Raw genomic sequence first — 21,715 nt, 5'->3', positions numbered from 1 at the left:
AAAACTTTCTTACATGTTATTCTTTTCAATGTCTAAGTGTCAAGTTTTGCAATTTGTGATGAAAAAAACTATGACCATGTAATTTTGTCATTCAAGCAGAAATGAAATTGCACTGCAAGAGATTAACGAGGAACAGAGATTTAAAGGTAATGGTGGATTAAGAGATCAAATGACATAGAAGTAGACAAAATATCTCAAAGGATGACTTGTATGTTAAGGAAATACTCGCAGTGAATAATTTAGTTATATCTATATGGATACAGTAAAAAAACTATTCACGAGATCCTCCATAAAGATACCAGGAAGAACAAAAAAGATTTCAGGAATGCTATTGCCATTCCTTATGTTAGAGGCATTTCTGAAAAAATAACTTTTATTCGCTTTAAAACTTTCTTGCATGTTATTCTTTTCAATGTCTAAGTGTCAAGTTTTGCAATTTGTGATGAAAAAAACTGTAACCATGTAATTTTGTCATTCAAGCAGAAATGAAATTGCACTGCAAGAGATTAACGAGGAACAGAGATTTAAAGGTAATGGTGGATTAAGAGATCAAATGACATAGAAGTAGACAAAATATCTCAAAGGATGACTTGTATGTTAAGGAAATACTCGCAGTGAATAATTTAGTTATATCTATATGGATACAGTAAAAAAAACTATTCACGAGATCCTCCATAAAGATACCTGGAAGAACAAAAAAGATTTCAGGAATGCTATTGCCATTCCTTATGTTAGAGGCATTTCTGAAAAAATAGACAGAACACTACGCAAATACATTAAAACCACCTTTAAACCCCCAAATAAGTTAAGACACCTACTCAGTTCTTCTAAAGATCCTCTTCCACACCTAACCCACCCACGGGTATACAAAATACAATGCACATGTAACATACTATACGTAGGGGAAACAGGGTGAACTATCCCAATCAGACAAGATGAACACAAACGACACATTAAATACCTCCATTTTGGAAAAAATCGGCCTTTCTGGCCACACACTCCAAACATACCACAGAATTGATTGGAAAAATACCAAGTCCTTACACCGCACCAAAACCTAGTTTGAGAGAGAATTTAAAGAGTCATGTGAAATGCTCAAACACAACCCAAATCTCAACAAAAATGATGGCCTAACCATTTCAAGAATGTGGAGGACCCATCTACAACCTGTATAACAACCTAAACTATCCGTAGAAAAATCCCACTACAAGAAGACAACCTGGTCAAGTGTTTGTAACATTCAACAGCAACTGAAAGAAATCATATTATAACAATCAGAACTGTACAAATCCAGAAGAATATTAATACATGAGGACTTTAGCAGTTTATTGTAGTTGTATTTATTTATTTTTATTATTTTTATTTTTAATCACTAGAGGTCAGGCTAGGGAAAAGGATTAATTAACTACGTAGATTTAGTTTACCGGTATACAGAGCTAGAGCATGTAGCTTGGTTCCTTATACACTTGTATCCTTCCGATGATGACCTTGATACAGGGGTCGAAACATCATGTTTTATTTTATTAGTAATTAATAAAATAATCTGTTCAACACGTGTGTTTTTGTGTCCCTAAATTTATAAATATGAATGGTGATCACCGTGTAATCCTAAAAGAAAGAAGTTAGTTATATCCCTCTTTATGCAGTTTTGATGCAATCATATCTGAACTATTGTGTACAGGTAGTTTGCCTGGATTTCTTGGGAATATGGAAGCAGTAGCGGTAGAGAGAATTGAGAGAGGGACAGTGATCAAAATTGATGATTTTGGAAAAGATTAGGCTGATGGCTTGTAGGTTACAACATTTAGCCAGCTAGCAAAAAAAAAAAAAAAAAGATGATATGATAAAAACACAAGTTATTGAAATGATTTTATGCAGTAATGTTAAAGAAATTTTCCAGTACATGACTAGGTTGGAGAGAACAAGGAAATTTAGAAATATAGTAAAGGTGTAACACTAGATTTTTTTATGAGTGGAGTAGGTTTGCCATAGGCACAGTTTTGAGTGCTTTGTTGTTGATAACTCAGGCAAAAGGTGATGGGCATTGCAGCAATAATGGCTAAATAATAATTGTCTCCCATAGTGACTCTTTGGACTCCATGGAGTCACATAGTTGGGGCTGAGACTCAAGTAGCAAACACAATGCCATATGATAGTTGTCAGGTGTTTGTTTGTTTGTTTTTTTTCTCCCACCCATAAAAGGGTGGGAGCAATATAAAGTTCATTTGCTGGCCCAAGTAGTGTGCCTTAATGGGGCTGAAAAATTGACTTACTGACTCATTGATGTGACATGGTTGAATTTTCTGTTGTGTGTGTGTATGTGTATGCTTTTGTTCCACTTATTTTGTACTGAATTTGCCTATGAAGTTTGGATGAATATTTTATAGTAATAAATAATTTTCGTATAAGATATCTGTATCATTAATATCATTCCTCCTTGTTTACTTACATTGCTATTTTTAACCCCCCTCCCCAAACATGGAGAGAGAGAGAGAGAGAGAGCAAAACAAACTAACTCTTCCTTCCTTCCAGACAAGCTTAGCATATTCCTGATAGTGAGGAAGCTAAATTAAAAGTTGTTTTTCTTCCTATGTTAGCCCATTTCCATCAAGTTAGCTAGAATTCTTTAGAAGTATAAAATCCATTCATTTTTATCATCTTCATTGCAATATGGTCCTTGCTTCAATATGTTAAGCCTAAACATAGTCCTTAAATAACCTGGAATTTTATTGCCTGTAAATGCAATACCCCATACTATTGATGGAAAAATCTATTGAGAGCATAGCCCATTTCCATCAAGTTAGCTGTGTCAGTGATATGATGTTATAGTATGTTTTTTATTACTCTCAAAAAATCAAAATGAATGATCTAGGAAAAAGACAGAGTTCTTTGAAATGTGAATTTGAATTCTCTGAAATCTTACACAAATGCTATTCATTCCTAGATTTTCATTCCATTTTGAAATGGAATGAACTAGGAATCTATAGAGATCATAGATCCAGTGCATTTAAATATAAATGTTAGCATTAATCTATCTGACAGCTTTCAAGTTGTACACAACAATAGGCACATGCACACAAATAACTTGAATGACCAAAATTCCTATGTAATACGAATACATATTGTTGGCACTATATTATTATTTTACTGTTTGTATGTTACCTTCTTTTTGTGCTTTTTTTTTTTTTTTTTGTATATACAGGGTGTTCGGGATAAATTTGACAGTTTCGTAAGGAAAAAGAAAATCTTCTTTGTATCTATTAAATTTAATGAATTGACAAAAAAACATTACAGGCAGAGTTAATTACAATACTATCAACAAGATTTACTCAAAATAACCACCATTAGCATCGATCACAGCTTCAATTCTGCTTCGGAACCTCGAACAAGCTGATGCTACAGTCTCCCTGGGAAGGGCCGCAAAAACTGTTTTAATTTTATCCATTAACTGGGCTTTTGTATTACTGGAAGTGCGATTGGTGTCTTTTTCAACTGCGCCCCATACAAAATAATCCATGGGGTTAAGGTCTGGGGAGTTTGGAGGCCAAACATTTGGACTGGTGAAGTCGTAGAAATTTTCAGACAACCATTTTTGACTTTTCCCAGAGGTGTGGCAAGGGGCCGAATCCTGCTGCCATACATACGGCCTACCATTGGCTACCCTTGTTATCCAGGGCTTGACTACAGTTAGCAACTCCACGAACAAAGCCCGAATTCCAATGCCAGGGTTCTTCAATACCTGTTCCTGCAGATTTGCGAGGAATTCTGCTGTACGAACGCAATCAGATCGTCTGCTAGGGATCTTTCTTCTTGCTACATCCTCGTAGTCACCATTGCAAGTCTCTAGTTCATGCCTGATTGTTTTTACTGTATTCAGGGAGCATTGGGCAGCAGTCGTAATATCCTTATTTTGATGGCGGGCACGAATCATCATGATACAAGTTATTCTCTTCCATGATTCAGGTGGGTTCCAGCTATCCATCCTTTCTGACATCTTGTATATGAATGAAGAAGGGTCCAAACTTTTAAATGAAGAGAAGTGTGTGTTAATACATGTAACTTACGGAAAAATATAATTAATTATAAATATGTCAAATTTATCCCGAACACCCTGTACCTAATGAAGTCCTTTGTAATAGTTATATCTAAATTTAAAATAATACAGGTTTCCTTCTGACTTTAATCACAAATATATTTGTAGACCAGCTAAGTTTACATTGTAATATGTTGATTTTTTTTTCTCCCCTTAATTCAACATTTCTTGGTGACTGAATGAAGAAATCACACATACACACATGTCAATATATATGAAATGTATGTATGAATGTATTTTAGTTTTTTTGAATTAATTCTGAATAAATGAATAAATCAGATGTCTAACACATAAATGCATTTTTGCAGGAGAATCGGGCTTAGGAAAATCAACCTTGATGAATTCTGTGTTCCTGACAGATATTTATTCTAATGAATATCCAGGACCTTCACATCGAATAAAGAAAACGGTACAGGTATGTTCATTTCTTTTAGCACTTATTCTAAAATTTTCACATTTATAATGGGTAGTTTGCATAAGAATGAACTTTATTATTTGAATGGTGTAACTTAATATCAGCTGTTATATTTTAATGACTTGATTTGCTCCAAGTATATTATTCTCCACCTGTATCCAACTTATATATTAAAGACAGTCATGGAGTAAAATAACAATATTTAATTTTTATTTTAGTTGGTTAGAATGTTTCAGATTCGTATCTATGATGGTCCATTAACTTCAGGATCAACATATTGCCAGCCTATTTGGCCGAGTGGTTAGCATATCCTTTCTCCACCCATAAGGCTGTGGGTTTGAATCCCACTATGGGCATGGATGTTTGTGATTGTCTGTGAAAATACTAGTCATGGTGGTTGGTGGTAGATGGCGTTGGTGTAGATGATGAAGGTAGTTGCATTTGGTGGACTGGAGGAGACGCAGAGTTGTAGAGCAGGTGCCCTCACTTGATGAGTCTCTTTGGACTTCCTGGAGGTGTTACGTAATAATAATATTGGTATATTCAAAGAATGAAGCTCTGTATATAAACATTTAAATTGTTTGCTGTAAATATATAAATATATATCAATACAATAAATATAATTCTCAATAATAAGTAATTCACTTTATCTCTTTAAGGAGATCTGACTTTTTTTTTTATAGAATTAAAATAATGAATTAATCTCTAACTTCTCGATACATACAAATAATTAAATGACCATTCTAGGAATAAGTGAGCCCAATAATATTATTCTGTCTTATCTCTCCAATTCCATAGAGTACAAAGTTTAAAAGGGCCTCACTTAATTAATATACTTGCAACAGCTTTTCAGTGAAAATATTTTATGAGCAAAAAACATTTATTTCTGTAAGAACTTATATAATATCAGCAACTTTCATTTCTTAATAACATAACTAATCTTACAGATTGAGACTACAAAGGTGCTATTAAAAGAAAATGGAGTTAACCTTATGTTGACTATTGTAGATACACCAGGATTTGGGGATGCAGTAGACAATTCTGAATGGTAAGTTATGTAAAATAGAATAATTGCTTGTTGTCAAATGTAAATTTGTTAACACTCGGGAGATCACAGCGGTAATTTTGCACTGTACGACATGGTATATCTGAGAGATACATTCATTACTAGTATGTGCTAAAATGCAACAAAACATAAAGAAAAAACACTGCAAATATAGTACATGATGGTACAAATTAAGTGAATATTAAATCCAACATTATTTCATAGCCAAATATAGAAACTACAAGAGTTTAGTGTCAAATATATATATAGAAACTATAAAAGTTTTGGCAGATGCAAATGTAAGCCAACCTAGTTCAGGCTAGGGCAACTCATAGTAAAGGTGGAGTAAGCTCCAGATCATTTTCCTTAGTATTTTGGAAAAACAACTATGGAATAAAGCACATCTCCTAGAGGACATGTATGATAAATATTGAATCCAACATTATTTCATAGCCGAATATATAGAAACTAAAAATTTCGGTGGATGCAAGTATGGGGAACTTGTAGTAAAGGTGGATCAAACTCCAGATCACTTTCCTTAGTATTTTCCATAAATGTAAAGCACATCTCCTAGAGGACATGTATGATAAAAATAAGCCTTTGGCTCTCTATTTCAGTAATACATGATGGTTTATTTATTTTCAGTTACAATCTAGAAATTATTGAACAAAGAATAAAAAAAAACAACTAAACCATACTATACTGACAAGGGAGGTCGCGATATATCTCTCAGATATATACTATCAAATATCACAAACCTTTATATAACGTGCTAAACCAAACTGACATCAAAATACAATGCGGAATATCACTCGTAACATATGAATGCACAGCTACTTATGACCTCCAAGCTATACACTGAATTGTGTAAGAATATTTATATTAAACATTTTGAATGTATCTGTCAGATCAGATGCGAGCACCCGAGTGTGAATAGTAATTACAGATAATGAAGTTTAATGTATAAAGGAACACAGAGTTTCATTCATATTCCGCCTTATTTGTATTCACAAGTATACTGAAAAAAGTTACAAAAGTTGCATTAAAAAAAATAATGAGATATACATAAATTCAGGTCTTCCACCTACCCCAACATAATTCATGGCCTTGCTCTTTGATGTCTCATAGATGAAGAGATATAGAGACCCACTCATTATCTGAATGTCTTTGCTTATAACAGTTATCTAGGCTGTTTAATGACATTAGCTGTGAGAAGCCAGATAATTTTTTTTTTTTCAAAAAAAAAAAGAAAAGAAAGAGAGAGAGAGAGAGATCAATTGAAAGAGAGAAGTTTAGGTTTAAGAAATTCTCAAGATAATTGGGAAAAATAAGTTAATAAAGGAATATAATAAGTTCCAATGTCCTGGGCAATCTCAATACACAGAAGCATAATAAAGAAATAGTAATCCATCCTATGCAGAAGTGTGTTAAAGGGAACTCTGAATCTTTATTATTTTGTGTTTCTAACAAGTTGAGTAGGATGATGAAGATCATAGATTCTAATAGCATCTCCATTTTCAAGCTAACCTAGCCAGCCTGGTTGGCCGAGTGGTTACCATATCCTCTCTCCAGCAAAAGGGCTGGGTTCGAGTCCTGCCACGGGCATGGGTGCTTGTGATTGTCTGTGAAAATAATAGTGATGGTGGTGGGCAGTAGATGGCATTGGTGTAGATGATGATGGTAGTTGTGGTTCACTATAGTTGGTGGATTGAGGGGTGGAGATAGAGAGTTGTGGAGTGGATGCCCTCCCTCAATGAGTCTTTGAACTCCTTGGAGGTGTCACGTAACAATAATAATAATTTACTGTTGATTTCAATATTCTTTAATACACTAAAGGGATATTAATGAACTTTTGTGTGATCCTTTATTTCTTATGATGTTTTTCCTATTTAAAAGCACACCATATTTTTCTAAGACATCAAAATAAATGTCTTTTTTTTTTTGACCTGCAAATAATTTTCTGAAATTACCTGCAATAATCAAATTCTGTACATGTAACTGTTTTTTTAATTCTTGCTATTATTGGGATATAGTAGTATAATTTTTCTCTGATCTTTTTCATTTCGGTCTATGTAGTTTTATTTACTGTATTTCCTCAAACACTTGTTTTCAAAGTTTATCATTGTTCTTTCTTCTGTTACCAAGTCATTGTATCATAAAGAACTCTGGGGAGTAGTATTGAGTTTTATACTTTGATCGGAATTATTTGAAAAGGTGTGTATTTTTCCAAATATTTGTAAGTTAGATCATAGTAGACTACCCTAGATTTATTCTGTTTAATAATTTCTTCTTAATTTAACTTGCCTGTGATTAAGGTGCCTAAGTAATTAATTTTTTTAACCTGTTCCAGTTTGTTTCCTTCCACCAGTTTCCATTGTCTTACTTTTATGAATATTTTATTATTTTTAAGAATGGGATACCCCTCAGCAGCATGAGGAGTATAAGTTGCAGGCTAGGAAGGTGATGAGTGTAGTAAGCAAAGAGAAATTGGCACATGAGAAGAGATTGACAAAAGCAGTAAAGTACAACCTTGGAGCATTCTACAGTTATGTTGCTAGTAGAAGAAAGTAAGGGTGAATATGGTAGTCTGAATATAGTTGCTGGACATAGAACACAGATCACATCTGCTGAAGATATAGTGAAAGTGTTCAGTGAGTATTTTTGTCAGTGTATTTCATCTGGGGAAGGGAGGGAGGTCAGGAGTAGTGCTTAATAACAATAGGAAATAGGATAGCACACTGACAGTTCATGAATGGGAAGTGTTTAGAATATTAGGTAACCGTGAAGTTAATAGGGCTGTTGTACCAGATAGGATAATACCACACATATATTACTGGAATGTGTGAAAGAGCTGGCAATGCTCTTAACTTGGTTGTTCGACCAAAGTCTGGCAAAAGGAACAATCTCAGAAAAGTGGTAAGAAGAAAAAATAATAATGCCACTGCATTATTTTTTCTTCTTACCAAGTTGCTAGCATCAAACTATAGACCAGTATGTATGTCAAGCGTAGTGGTGAAGGTAATAAAAAGGCTAATTAGAGACAGAATGGAAATCTTTCAGGAGAGTATAATGCATTTGTAAAAACTGTGATAAACTGTGGTTGTATGTTCTTTATTCTTGCTGTGCCTTTTGTTATACTATGTACTTCCACTATCCTGCTTTATCTTTAATTTCTCTTTACTTAAATATTGTAAATGGTCGACTGCCTAAAGCTATGGACTGCCACCATCTACTTATGTTTACTATATCTTATCTCCCATGTTCTATAGTCTAACAAATTTATTTGTTTAATGACTGTGCCAGTTAGACTATATATTGAGTGCGAGAGTATGATCTTAAACCAAAGCATATAACATTCGTATTTCCTGCTTAAAATTTTTCTTACTTTAAACTAGTTGTGGCATAAACATAAATCATATAAACTTCTCTTATGTAGGTTCGAATTTTTTAGGAAAGTGCATTGACAAAAATCAGTCCAATGTGTTGTTTACAAACCATTTAATTATGTCTAAAGGAATATTTACAGAATGACATATATACACAAAGTCATTACAGTTTTCTTGCTACTCTCAATTCTTTCTACTCTAGTTAAATATAACATAGCATAACATTACTTCAATATAAGACATGTTATGCCTAATTTACCATTATTTATACAATATCTTACAAACATAGACACTTGACATACAGTCTTGCTCAGTAATACAACTACTTACAATATTTGTTCAGCAGACAGTCCTTCACATTAATCCTTCATTCACATGCAAGTTCTCTTCTTGTCTTTCCTTCTGTTTACTGACTTGTTCCTATTTTCCTGCTAATATTTCTTCCTTGTTTGAGTAGTCGATTGTACCTTCCCTATTGGACCTTTGACATGGTGGTGAAGTGCTTCTCCTTCCTTTTATGATGACTCGACACAAATCTTTCATGTGGTGGCGATCCAGGTAGACAACAAACGACACTTTTCCTTCAATTCCCAGCAATGAAATCTTGAGGAAACCATAAGATAAAATTCCTTTCTGGCAAGCTGCCTTATATAGGCCCTGACTTCCGTCGTGCGCATGCGGTCGTCTCTTGAAATTGGTCACATATTTACCTACGGACATGCTGACGCCATTCTTCGTGCGTTTTGGGAATTCTTTGCCCATGGCAACTATGGTCACATATTGACTAGTAAATTGTACAGAGGAGCTGCTTATACAGTAATTTATTTGGATTTTGCTAAAACATTTGATCAATTACCATTGATCCAATGTTTTAGCAAAGTATTGTGCTGTCCCAAATATTTTAGCAAAATATTTGGGACAGCACACCCTCATATTGTATATGAGAGTGTGCTGTCCCAAAAAAAAAAAAAAGGAAGGTGATGAGTGCAGTACCACTGGATTATGTTCTGGGATCATTGTTGTTTTTATATATCAATGATATAGGTCTTGGTGTGAGAGGAGACATTCAGCTATTTGCTGCTGATGCAAAATTAGGAAGAGGAATATCAGGAAGTTTTGATATAATGTTGTTACAAGAGGATTTCAATAGATTGGTGCTTTGTACTGAAGAATGGGGTTGTTATTTCTTATTCGTCTTCTTCATCATCATCAAATTCCTGCCATGTACCCTCAAGGGGTGTACAGGATATGACAGTACTACATGAAAAAATTACATCATTACTAACTTCCTATCTACAATTTTCCTCCAAATCAGTCTGTTACTTGTCAAGACTCCAACATTATCAGATCTTATATTTCTATCGTCTAAGGCACTTTGTACCGTATCAATCCACCTATATCTTGGTCTTCCTCTGGGTCGTTTTCCTGCCAACCTGGCAGAGAACACTTGTTTTGCTAATCTTTCCTCTCCCATTCTATTTAAGTGACCATACCACCTGAGATTAGCTCTGCTAATGCATTCCTGGATGCTGCCAATGTCAAGTTCTTTCCTAATATCCTCATTTTTAATATGATATTGCCATTGATGCCATCTATTCACGCCTCTAATCTTTCTCAGGACTCCCATATCTTCAGTCTCTAGTCTTTGGTCAAGTGTTTTACTTCTGACCCAGCTCTCAGATCTATAAGTTAAAACTGGTTTGAACACTGTCTTGTATACAGCTAATTTAGTGTTCCGACTAATTTCTCTCTTATTCCATATGAATTTATTCAATTGACTTCCCACCATACCAGCTTTGCTGATTCTGTTGTCTATTTCTATATTTAATTTACCATCTTCAGTAAAAATCGTGCCTAAGTAGCTGAAATGTTTTACTTGTTAAACAGGTTCTCCATTCATAACACAGTTGACATTTTCAATGATTCTGCCTATTTTCATTGTCTTTGTCTTTTTATTGCTGACCTTCATACCATATCTATTACAACAGTTATTCAATTTAGTCAGAGAATCTTGCAGACTTGTAGCGGATTTATTTACAAGTATAACATCATCCGCATAAAGCAAAGAGCTGACATTAACATCTCCAATTTGGTCCATATAGATAATGAATAACAGAGGGGATAATGTACATCCTTGTCTCACACCAGATTTAACATTAAACCATCTTCCTGTACCTCCTTCAATTCTAACTGCTGACTTACAAATCAAATAAAGACTAAGTATTGCTTGATATAATGCCCCATTGACACCATATTACTGCAGCGTATTGAATAACTTCTCTCTTGGCACCTTGTCATATGCCTTTTCCAAATCGACAAAACTTAAATACAGATCTCTGTAATATTCCCATGCTTTCTCGACTATGTGTCGTAAAGTGAAGATCTGAACCTGACAGCCTCTATTTGGCCTGAATCCAGCTTGTTCTTCACCAAGCTTTTCTTCCACAATTCTTCTCAACTGTTTCTCAAGTATACTTGCATAGATCTTTCCAGGAACACTCAGTAGGGAAATACCTCTTTAATTCTCACATTGTTTTATTTCCCTTTTTATATATGGGTACTATGAGCGCTCTACTCCAATCATCGGGAATTCGTCCCTCTGTCCAGGCTTTCTGAACCATGCAGTGCAGCCACTGTAAGACTTTTATACCACCATACTTCAGCATTTCTGGTCAGATATCATCTACTCCTGACTGCATGCCCGGTCAGTGTTTTTTATCACTGTGCTGTCATCACTGCTTGTTTCATTTAGCAGTTTTTCAAAGTAATTACTCCATACTTCAAGGATATCTTTTTCTCCTGTTTTCATGTCACCTTTATCATCTCTAACTCCTTTTACAGCACTCTTTCCTCCATTCCTAAACTTCTTCAACAACCTCCAGAATATTTTGCCACCTTCTTGATATTTATTTTCTATATTCTTGCCAAAGTCCTCCCATGACTTTTGTTTAGCTAGTTTACACACTGTTTAGCTTTCTTACATTTGTCTCTGTATTCTGTAAGAGTAAAAGCTGACTTATTTGCCAGGAACTTTTGATATGCTTTCTTCTTTTCCTTCACTGCCTCTTTAACTTCCTGTGTCCACCAGGGAGTTCTGATTTTTTTATCCTTGCAGACAACCTCACCACATGCCTCTCTGGCAGAATCAATCAATGTTTTCTTCAGAGTTTGCCACTGAATCTCCAAGGTTTGATTCCTGTTCTCAAACTCTTTCATTTTCTTTTCAATAATCTTTCTGTATTTTAGTCTACAGTTCACATCTGAGAGCTGCTCAACTTTTATTCGCTTTAAAACTTTCTTACATGTTTATTCTTTTCAATATGAAATTCAATTTTATCCTGCTCAAGACTAAATAGTGATCACTTCCAATTTCAAATCCTCTGTACACTCTGGTGTCCTGCACCAGGGAGAAAACATCACTATCAACAATAACATAGTCAATGAGACTTTTCTTATTCCTAGCCTCTTCTCTCCATGTGAATTTGTGCACATTTTTATGTTGGAACATGGTGTTAGTAATAACCAGTCCATGTCCTGAGCAGAAATCCAACAGATATTTGCCATTATTATTAGCTTTGCTCTTTTCTCCAAATTTTCCCAAAATATTTTTGTATGTCTCACAATCATTTCCTACTCTGCTATTTAGATCCCCAACAAGGACCAACTTTTCCTTTTTCATTGTGTCAGTTGCTTTTTCTAAAGCATCAAAAAATTCCTCCACTTCTACCTTAGTAGAACCTTCTGTGGGACCATAGGCACAAATAAGTCTCATTGTCCAGTTCCCCATTCTCATATTTGCCCACATTACTCTACTTGAGACTGACTGCCATTCAAGAAGATTAGCCTCGTATTTTGTGTTGAATACTATTGCTACTCCTTCTTTTCCTTGATTGTCATTGCCTGAATATAACATTTTGTATTTATTGCTCAGAAAGATCTCACCAGTTTTGGTCTTTTTTGTTTCAGTCACCCGTATTATGTCGATCTGGTACTTATCTAATTCCTCAGCTAGCTCCATTTCTTTGCCATTCAGGCTTTTTACGTTGATAGTACCGATCTTTAACTCTGGTGATGTTGAGTTGGGGTTTGTTTTCAGATTTGTTCCAGTAGCTGACTTTTCGCTGTTCGCCCTGGTTCCCTGGCGAAAACAACGGGGGCTTTGTTTAACCGGGCGACGCCCCAGCTGGCATGAAATTTTGTCATGTTGTACCATCATTTTTTATTTTGGTTTAACCAATAAGAATACAATTTGGTCAGCTAAATCCCAAATTGCCAGCCCATCCTCGTTCGTTCAGTATCAAAGTAGATACCCAACAGGGTGCACCACGAGAAGGTGCGGATTGGACATTAGGTCAGAAGCCCTGGTCGGTTCTCCGCATTCCTTTAAAGGCTATGTGGAGGTCTGCTCTCAGTTATACAGCTTTGACCCTTAAGCACCCCTATTCGTCTTCTTATATAAACATATCTGAAAGGGATTTGGCTGGTTTGGCTTCACTGGTTTTTCCTGTCCATCTTATAGCTGGTCTTCCTCTGATTTTCTCCCTTTGGTCTGTATTTATCTACTTCTTTTGGTAACCAACATTTTTCCATCCTGTATAAATTCTCTTTTCTCTCTAATGTACATTTCTGTTTAATATGCACCTTAATTTTGTGCATCCTTTAGTTTTTCTTAAAAATCTAATTTCTGCTGCTGGTAGTTTATGAAGTTTATTTCTTTTTTCATCTGTATCTCTGTCTTCTAGATTTGCTATTATGCAACCAAAATAAATTGTCTCATCTGATCCATTATTTTATTTTCAATGACTGTTTTTGATCTAATATGATTTTGACCTTTAAATGCCATGATTTTTGTTTTCTTTTACAAAATATTTACATTTTTGAAAGTTATCTTCATTGTCTTGTAATATAATCTGATTATCTGCATACAGTACTGTTTTGATAACAGTTCTTCTGGATAACTGGATACCTTGTGTTATTGTTGTTTTCCACATTTTTATAATATGATCAATGTATATTATCATCTAATTGTAACTTTATTTTTGTATCTTTATATAAACATTTATATAGCTTGTACTAAATGTAATGGGTATCCTGTTTTTTTTTCCATTATATTCTATAATTTTTCTCTTTGTATTTTATCAGAAGCTTTCTCATAATCTATAAAGGCTTCATCTCCAAATTAAATTCTCAATTTTTTTTCAATAACTTGTTTTAAAACTTTTTGATATTATCTATACATATTATCTCTAGCTGGGTAAACCCTCCCAGTAGCAAGCCTCAAAACTTTGTAGCCCTTAACTTTTCAAGGTGGAGATACTATCATAATCACATTCAAGATTCATACTCATATTGATTTAATGTTATGTAAAGTGAATGAATTTGAAAACTTGTGCATCAAGCAAGAAATATTCATTAATATACTAATATTCCTCATCAAATCTATAGATAATGATATATTCCCTCATTTCTTAAGATTGGAGCATATGAGTTCTGCCAGCTTTCATGCTCAAATTAATGGACAAACTTACTATGTTCACTCATAGTGACCTCCTTTCCTACTGAACTGTGGAATACTATAGACACTCACTCTGTAAACAAAACATTCAATTTCCACCACCAATAAATGCAATAACAAAAATAAATTCTGTAATTTATTAGCTGAAAAAGAATGGCATATGAGGCACTTACCCTATAATAAGGTCATGATCGTTATATGTTCATATGAGCTTATAAATACTGACCATAACATCTTGACCAAAGGTTTTAATTTTGTCTTGTCTCCATCTAATGTACCTAAGTTTGACATCACTGTTAACGTAAAGAAATTATGTTAGCAGTTATGCCCAAAATGAAAGACTAAAGAAATCGCCAAAAGTGATTGCAGATTTAATCCACATTTAAAGAGCCACACAGAAATATCCAAAAAATTGAATGGTTAGCACTTCAAAAAATACAACATAATAGAACATATGGAATTAAAAGCAGACAGAGGTATGTAATGGTAGTCTTGAACAGGGAGAAATATGTTGAAAAAATACAAAACTAACTTATTTGATAGTGATCTCCCATGCCATTCCCACAACATGACCAACAGTTTAGTTAGATCTTGTTGACTTGCCTGAAGATACCAAGAAACATCTTGCATCAAACCATTCTTTAGTTCTCAGAATTTATAGGCTCCTAAAGTACACAGACAGCACATAGCACACACTAGATATTCATCCATCTCTCTAAGTATTTTACACAGCTGACAGACCTACTTATGGGTGAGACAGATGCTGCACATTCTATTGAAAAAATGAAGCAATTTTGTAATAGAATCCTCTGACCTACTAGCAAGTATGGACATCATCAACCTGTTCACCAGTGTACTTCAGACAGAAATAAGATGACTAAAGGAACTATTCCCACTGGATACTGTGAAGTTATTTGAATGTAGTATCAACAGCATGTTCTTCCAATTCCAGAACAAATTCTAAAAACCAAAAACAGCCTAAGCAATAGGCTCACCACTTTCTCCACTCCATTCATAATTCTCCAGGACCTGTTTTGCAAATGATTTTGAATGAAATCATTCAAAAAACAGGCTCTGGAGGATTGACTTGCAACATAAAGCTTGACTATGAAATGTGGATCATTCATCATATGGCCAAGCTCTGCAAAACAAGACTCTGTTATTCATCTATTTATTTAATTATGCATTAAGTTCACTATCACACTACCACAAATACTTATCCCCCCCAGGGGGGACAAGTATTTGTGGAGTAGAACATTATCTACAATTCAGAAGTGTCTACTCTACTTTGCAAAGTAATTCCAGCCTATGTAGCTACCTTTCTAAATTTTTATTTTTATAAGCAGATATTGCGTTTGATTCAGTCAGTAGGACCTTATATTTCATGTATTTACATCTATGTGTCAAAATAGGTGCAAATTAGATGATTTGGATAATAAAACAGTTTATCCACTATGTTTTTTTAACTTTCTGTTTTGTTCTTAATGAGTTTGAATGTTAAATTGCTCTCAATCACTTTGAAAAACTAACTATATTCCAACATTGGTGCAGAATAGGGAGAGATATGCCTGTTCTCCCCCTCCCCTTCCCACACACACCTGTATTTGGACCCATTTATGCTAAAATTCTCAAATGCATTGCAGCATAAAAAAATGACAATGCTTTGAATATGGCCAAAATCAAATAATGTGATCCTGGAAGAGGTATCTATAGAGTGGAGTGGGTGAGAGGAGATGTTTTTGCTATGTTCAGAGTGCTCCTGTTCTTTCAGTAATTGGATTTGCTACACAAAATTAATAGTCTGTCATATTAAATGCCCTTCCTGAATAAAAGTGGAAGATAAGTAATTCCAACCTGAAACCAGAATTACTGCAGGCAGAGCCTTAACAGTCCTTGTAATACGAGTAGGCAAGCAACATGCTACAATACTTCTCTTAATATCACTGTTATGACTCCTGATACATATGCTCTGGTGAGCTGTGAATATATGTAACTTTTGGCTTGTACTTTAGTATTCATTTTTTGGTAAATATTTTCTTCTGTGAATTTTTATTTTATTTATGTTTTCTTTTTCTTTTTTTTAACCTTCAAGAGGAGCAATGTAATGAAACCTCACAATATTGGTAGCATTAAGCATAATTACTCTGATTTTTATAGAATATAATTAGGATGTGACTTCTGAGACTGTTAACAGGTTTCTGTTTATACATAATAAACAGGAACTCGTTTCAGGAACAGGAACTAACCACTCGGCTGGCCTGGCCGAGTGGTTAGCATATCCGCTCTCCAGCCCAAAGGCTGCGGGTTCGAATCCCGCCGTGGGCATGGATGTTTGTGATTGTCTGTGAAAATACTAGTAGTGGTGGTAGGCAGTAGATGGTGTTGGTGGAGTGAGTGGTGGAGACGGAGAGTTGTGGAGTAGGTGCCCTCCCTCAATGAGTCTTTGGACTCCCTGGAGTTGTAATATAATAATAATAATATAATGTTGTCCGTTACAAATAGAGAAAATTCTTAATTTTTTCACTGTAAAATTTTTCACTTCCAGCGTGGTTGTGTGAGTGGTTAGTGTGTCAACAATCCAGCCAAAAGGCTGTGGGTTTGAATTCTGCCAACATGGATGTTTGTGATTGTCTGTGAAACTACTACTAGTGGTGATGGTGATAGTTGCAGTTCATTGTAGTTGGTGGGTTTGAGTGGTGGAGACAGAGTTGTAGATTAGGTGCTCTCCCTCAATGAGTCTTTGGACTCCTTGGAGGTGTCATGTAATAATAATAATAAAATTTTCCATTTAATGTTTCTGGCATAATTCTTAAATATGTTACCATTTTCCATTTGCAGTTGGCAGCCTATCAATGACTATATTGAAAGCAAATATGAAGAATATTTGAATGCAGAGACAAGGGTCCATCGTAGCACAATTCCTGATACTAGAGTTCATTGTTGCCTTTATTTTATAGCTCCTTCTGGTCATGGGTAGGTACAAAAAATTGCATTTGATTTTTAATAACATTCATTTTTATAATAATGATATGCATTTTTTATTATTACAAGTAACTTTTTTTTCAAAATTATTACTTAGAAATTTGGTCATTTTAAGTGGTTACTTAATTACTTTAATTCCTATTTGTTATATTATATATGGTACAGCAAGTTTAACAAGTAATTAATATATTTTATTTGAAAGAGCCATTTTGAATAAAATATTACTCAGAAATGGACCATATCTGTGTAATTATCTAAATTTTTCGTTTAAAACGATTTCATCTAATTACCCGTGTTAAGCATTTTGATGATTACGTGGATAATTAGTAGCGTGAACGACCCTCAATGTTCAGAATATGATGTACTTTATATACCTTTCTTGTCAAAGATGTTTCATTCTTTAAGCTGCTGTCAGGGCCAGCTTAGCAGGAGATGTTTCTCATCAGCAACTTTTGCTGATACAAATACTGAAACTTTTAATAACATTTAGCAAAAACTGCAATTGTTTCTCGCTATGTGTAGTATAGAGCTGACATAAGTACTAGACAAACTGGGTATTCACCCCGGGTATTGCGTTACAGCAGTGTTTCTCAAAGTGTGGTATACGTACCCCCAGGGGTATGCGAAAGGTCTTCAGGGGGTACATGTCAATTTTCGGCTATGCATCATTAACGCACGGAATCATTATTAAGAAAAAAATAATTATTTTAAACCTATATATTTCTCAATAAATTACATATTATATATGAATTCTCCTACTCAAATTGCTAGTTACTATCACCACAACGTTCACGTAATTGCGATAGTAACTTGCTCCCTACGGTAAACAATATGCCCTACCCAACAGCGTCATTATACTGAGAAAGCAAGAAAAACAAGTTTTATTGTATCACTGAATGAGGTATAGAGACATTTGCAGTCTGTGTAATATATTTCTCAACAAATAGTGCATTTAGAGACAACTGGGATAAAAACGGCAGTAACTAATGAATCGCATTTCCCCTACAACAGAAACTGCTGTATAGACTCAAGCAAAACCATAGTGTCAAGCAATGGTTTTACTTGACACTACCCTGTCATCAATGTGTTGAAACTAAGAACTATATAGTGAATGTTTTTCAGATATTATGGAATAATATATTTTGGCTACAAATACAAAAGAATTTCCTGAATTAATGGATAAAACTCTAAAGTTCATTTTTCCATTTCCAAGTTCATATCTGTGCGAAGTTGGATTTTCAGCCCTTTAGAGATGAAGAAGAGAAACCTCATCTGAGATTGAAATTAATAACTGCAGAGCCAAAGTTTGCTGAAATTTTATCCCACCATTCACAATTTCACTTCTCTCATTGATGATAAATTATTTAAATTAAATAAATATTTGAAAAGAATAACATGTAAGAAAGTTTTAAAGCGAATAAAAGTTGAGCAGCTCTCAGATGTAAACAGTAGACTAAAATACAGAAATATTATTGAAAAGAAAATGAAAGAGTTTGAGAACAGGAATCAAACCTTGGAGATTCAGTGGCAAACTCTGAAGGAAACATTGATTGATTCTGCCAGAGAGGCATGTGGTGAGGTTGTGTGCAAAGATAAAAAAAATCAGAACTCCCTGGTGGACACAGGAAGTTAAAGAGGCAGTGAAGGAAAAGAAGAAAGCATATCAAAAGTTACTGGCAAATAAGTCAGCTTTTACTCTTACAGAATACAGAGACATGTAAGAAAGCTAAACAGTGTGTAAAACTAGCTAAACAAAAGTCATGGGAGGACTTTGGCAAGAATATAGAAAATAAATATCAAGAAGGTGGCAAAATATTCTGGAGGTTGTTGAAGAAGCTTAGGAATGGAGGAAAGAGTGCTGTAAAAGGAATTAGAGATGATAAAGGTGAAATGAAAACAGGAGAAAAAGATATCCTTGAAGTATGGAGTAATTACTTTGAAAAACTGCTAAATGAAACAAGCAGTGATGACAGCACAGTGATAAAAAACACTGACCAGGCATGCAGTCAGGAATACATATCCATTCCTGAAGTAGAAAAAGCCATCAAAGGGTTGAAATGTGGAAAGGCAGCAGGAGTAGATGATATTCGACCAGAAATGCTGAAGTATGGTGGTATAAGAGTCTTACAGTGGCTGCACTGCATAGTTCAGAAAGCCTGGACAGAGGGACGAATTCCCGATGATTGGAGTAGAGCTCTCATAGTACCCATATATAAAAAGGGAAATAAAACTGAATGTGAGAATTACAGAGGTATTTCCCTACTGAGTGTTCCTGGCAAGATCTATGCAAGTATACTTGAGAAACGGTTGAGAAGAATTGTGGAAGAAAAGCTTGGTGAAGAACAAGCTGGATTCAGGCCAAATAGAGGCTGTCAGGATCAGATCTTCACTTTACGACAAATAGTCGAGAAAGCATGGGAATATAACAAAGATTTGTATTTAAGTTTTGTCGATTTGGAAAAGGCATATGACAAGGTGCCAAGAGAGAAGCTATTCAATACGCTGCAGTTATATGGTGTCAATGGGGCATTATATCAAGCAATACTTAGTCTTTATTTGAGTTGTGAGTCAGCAGTTAGAATTGAAGGAAGTACAGGAAGATGGTTTAATGTAAAATCTGGTGTGAGACAAGGATGTACATTATCCCCTCTGTTATTCATTATCTATATGGATCACATTATGAAGGAATGTGGTATTAAACCTGATATCAAAATTGGAGATGTTAATGTCAGCTCTTTGCTTTATGCGGATGATGTTATACTTGTAAATAAATCCGCTACAAGTCTGCAAGATTCTCTGACTAAATTGAATAGCTGTTGCAATAGATATGGTATGAAGGTCAGCAATAAAAAGACAAAGACAATGAAAATAGGCAGAATCATTGAAAATGTCAACTGTGTTGTGAATGGAGAACCTGTGGAACAAGTAAAACATTTCAGCTACTTAGGCACAATTTTTACTGAAGATGGTAAACTAAATATAGAAATAGACAACAGAATCAGCAAAGCTGGTATCGTGGGAAGTCAATTGAATAAATTCATATGGAATAAGAAAGAAATTAGTCGGAACACTAAATTAGCTGTATACAAGACTGTGTTCAAACCAATTTTAACTTATGGATCTGAGAGCTGGGTCAGAAGTAAAACACTTGACCAAAGACTAGAGACCGCAGATATGAGAGTCCTGAGAAAGATTAGAGGCGTGAACAGATGGCATCAATGGCAATATCATATTAAAAATGAGGATATTAGGAAAGAACTTGACATTGTCAGCATCCAAGAATGCGTTAGCAGAGCTAATCTCAGATGGTATGGTCACTTAAATAGAATGGGAGAGGAAAGATTAGCAAAACAAGTGTTCTCTGCCAGGTTGGCAGGAAAACAACCCAGAGGAAGACCAAGATATAGGTGGATTGATACGGTACAAAGTGCCTTAGACGATAGAAATATAAGATCTGATAATGTTGGAGTCTTGACAAGTAACAGACTGATTTGGAGGAAAATTGTAGATAGGAAGTTAGTAATGATGTAATTTTTTCATGTAGTACTGTCATATCCTGTACACCCCTTGAGGGTATATGGCAGGAATTTGATGATGATGATGATGATGAAATAAATATTTATAGTATCTTTATAAATTTTATTCTGTTAAAAAGAAATCATATTTTTTGTTTACATGAACATATAAATTCAAATAAAATACACATTTACAATGATATATACTTTATTTATTTATTATTTTGATAAGGGGGTACTTGGTAATAATGAAAACTTAAGAAGGGATATGCGGATATCTGAAGTTTGAGAAACACTGCGTCAGAGGGTGATGCCCTTACACTAACAAATTTCTTTGCAATCTACAATCATTTATTCAGCTGTCTGTTGACATTATTCTAAGTTTTAGAAATTCTATTCTATATTTTTGGCATATAAAAACCATTTACACGTATGCAAAAAAAAAAAAAAAAAGAAAGAAAGTAAGTTCAGTAGTTGGAAGTTATTTTTATTTAGTAACATAATAACAAATTTAGTTTAATCCTTTATCCAAGTGTAAGCAAACAAACTTTGCACCTAAAGAATCTTCAGGAATAAAGCATCAGTCCTGAAGATACTTCAGGTGCAAACTTACACTTGGATAAAGGATTAAACTAAATTTATTATAGTCTAACCAAGTGGGGGGAGGGGGAACTTCCAACATCTTTCTCTAAATCCAGAGTAATTTAATAATAAGGTGAGACACCTTTTGGTAACTCGTATAGGTAAATATGACTTCTCGATTG

At 34.6% G+C, this 21,715-nt stretch overlaps 1 protein-coding gene across 3 annotated transcripts in view; it reads left to right on the top strand.

The window, feature by feature from the left end:
- LOC150103585 (septin-7-like) overlaps positions 1-21,715 on the top strand; it is a 210,644-nt gene that overhangs the window by 48,567 nt on the left and 140,362 nt on the right. For all 3 annotated transcript variants that reach the window (XM_090398309.1, XM_090398311.1, XM_090398308.1), the window contains exons 3-5: positions 4,402-4,508; positions 5,456-5,556; positions 17,293-17,427. In XM_090398309.1, coding sequence (XP_090254435.1) covers positions 4,402-4,508; positions 5,456-5,556; positions 17,293-17,427 — 343 coding nt within the window. The remainder of the gene's footprint in view (positions 1-4,401; positions 4,509-5,455; positions 5,557-17,292; positions 17,428-21,715) is intronic.

This window comes from Typopeltis vanoorti, chromosome 9 (assembly GCF_054136105.1).
Source record: "Typopeltis vanoorti isolate ZY-2024b chromosome 9, IOZ_Tvanoo_1.0, whole genome shotgun sequence".
In the NCBI taxonomy this organism is placed as follows: domain Eukaryota; kingdom Metazoa; phylum Arthropoda; class Arachnida; order Uropygi; family Thelyphonidae; genus Typopeltis; species Typopeltis vanoorti.
The sequence above is the reverse complement of the archived record's forward strand: the minus strand, read 5'-3'. Positions and strand labels throughout refer to the sequence as shown.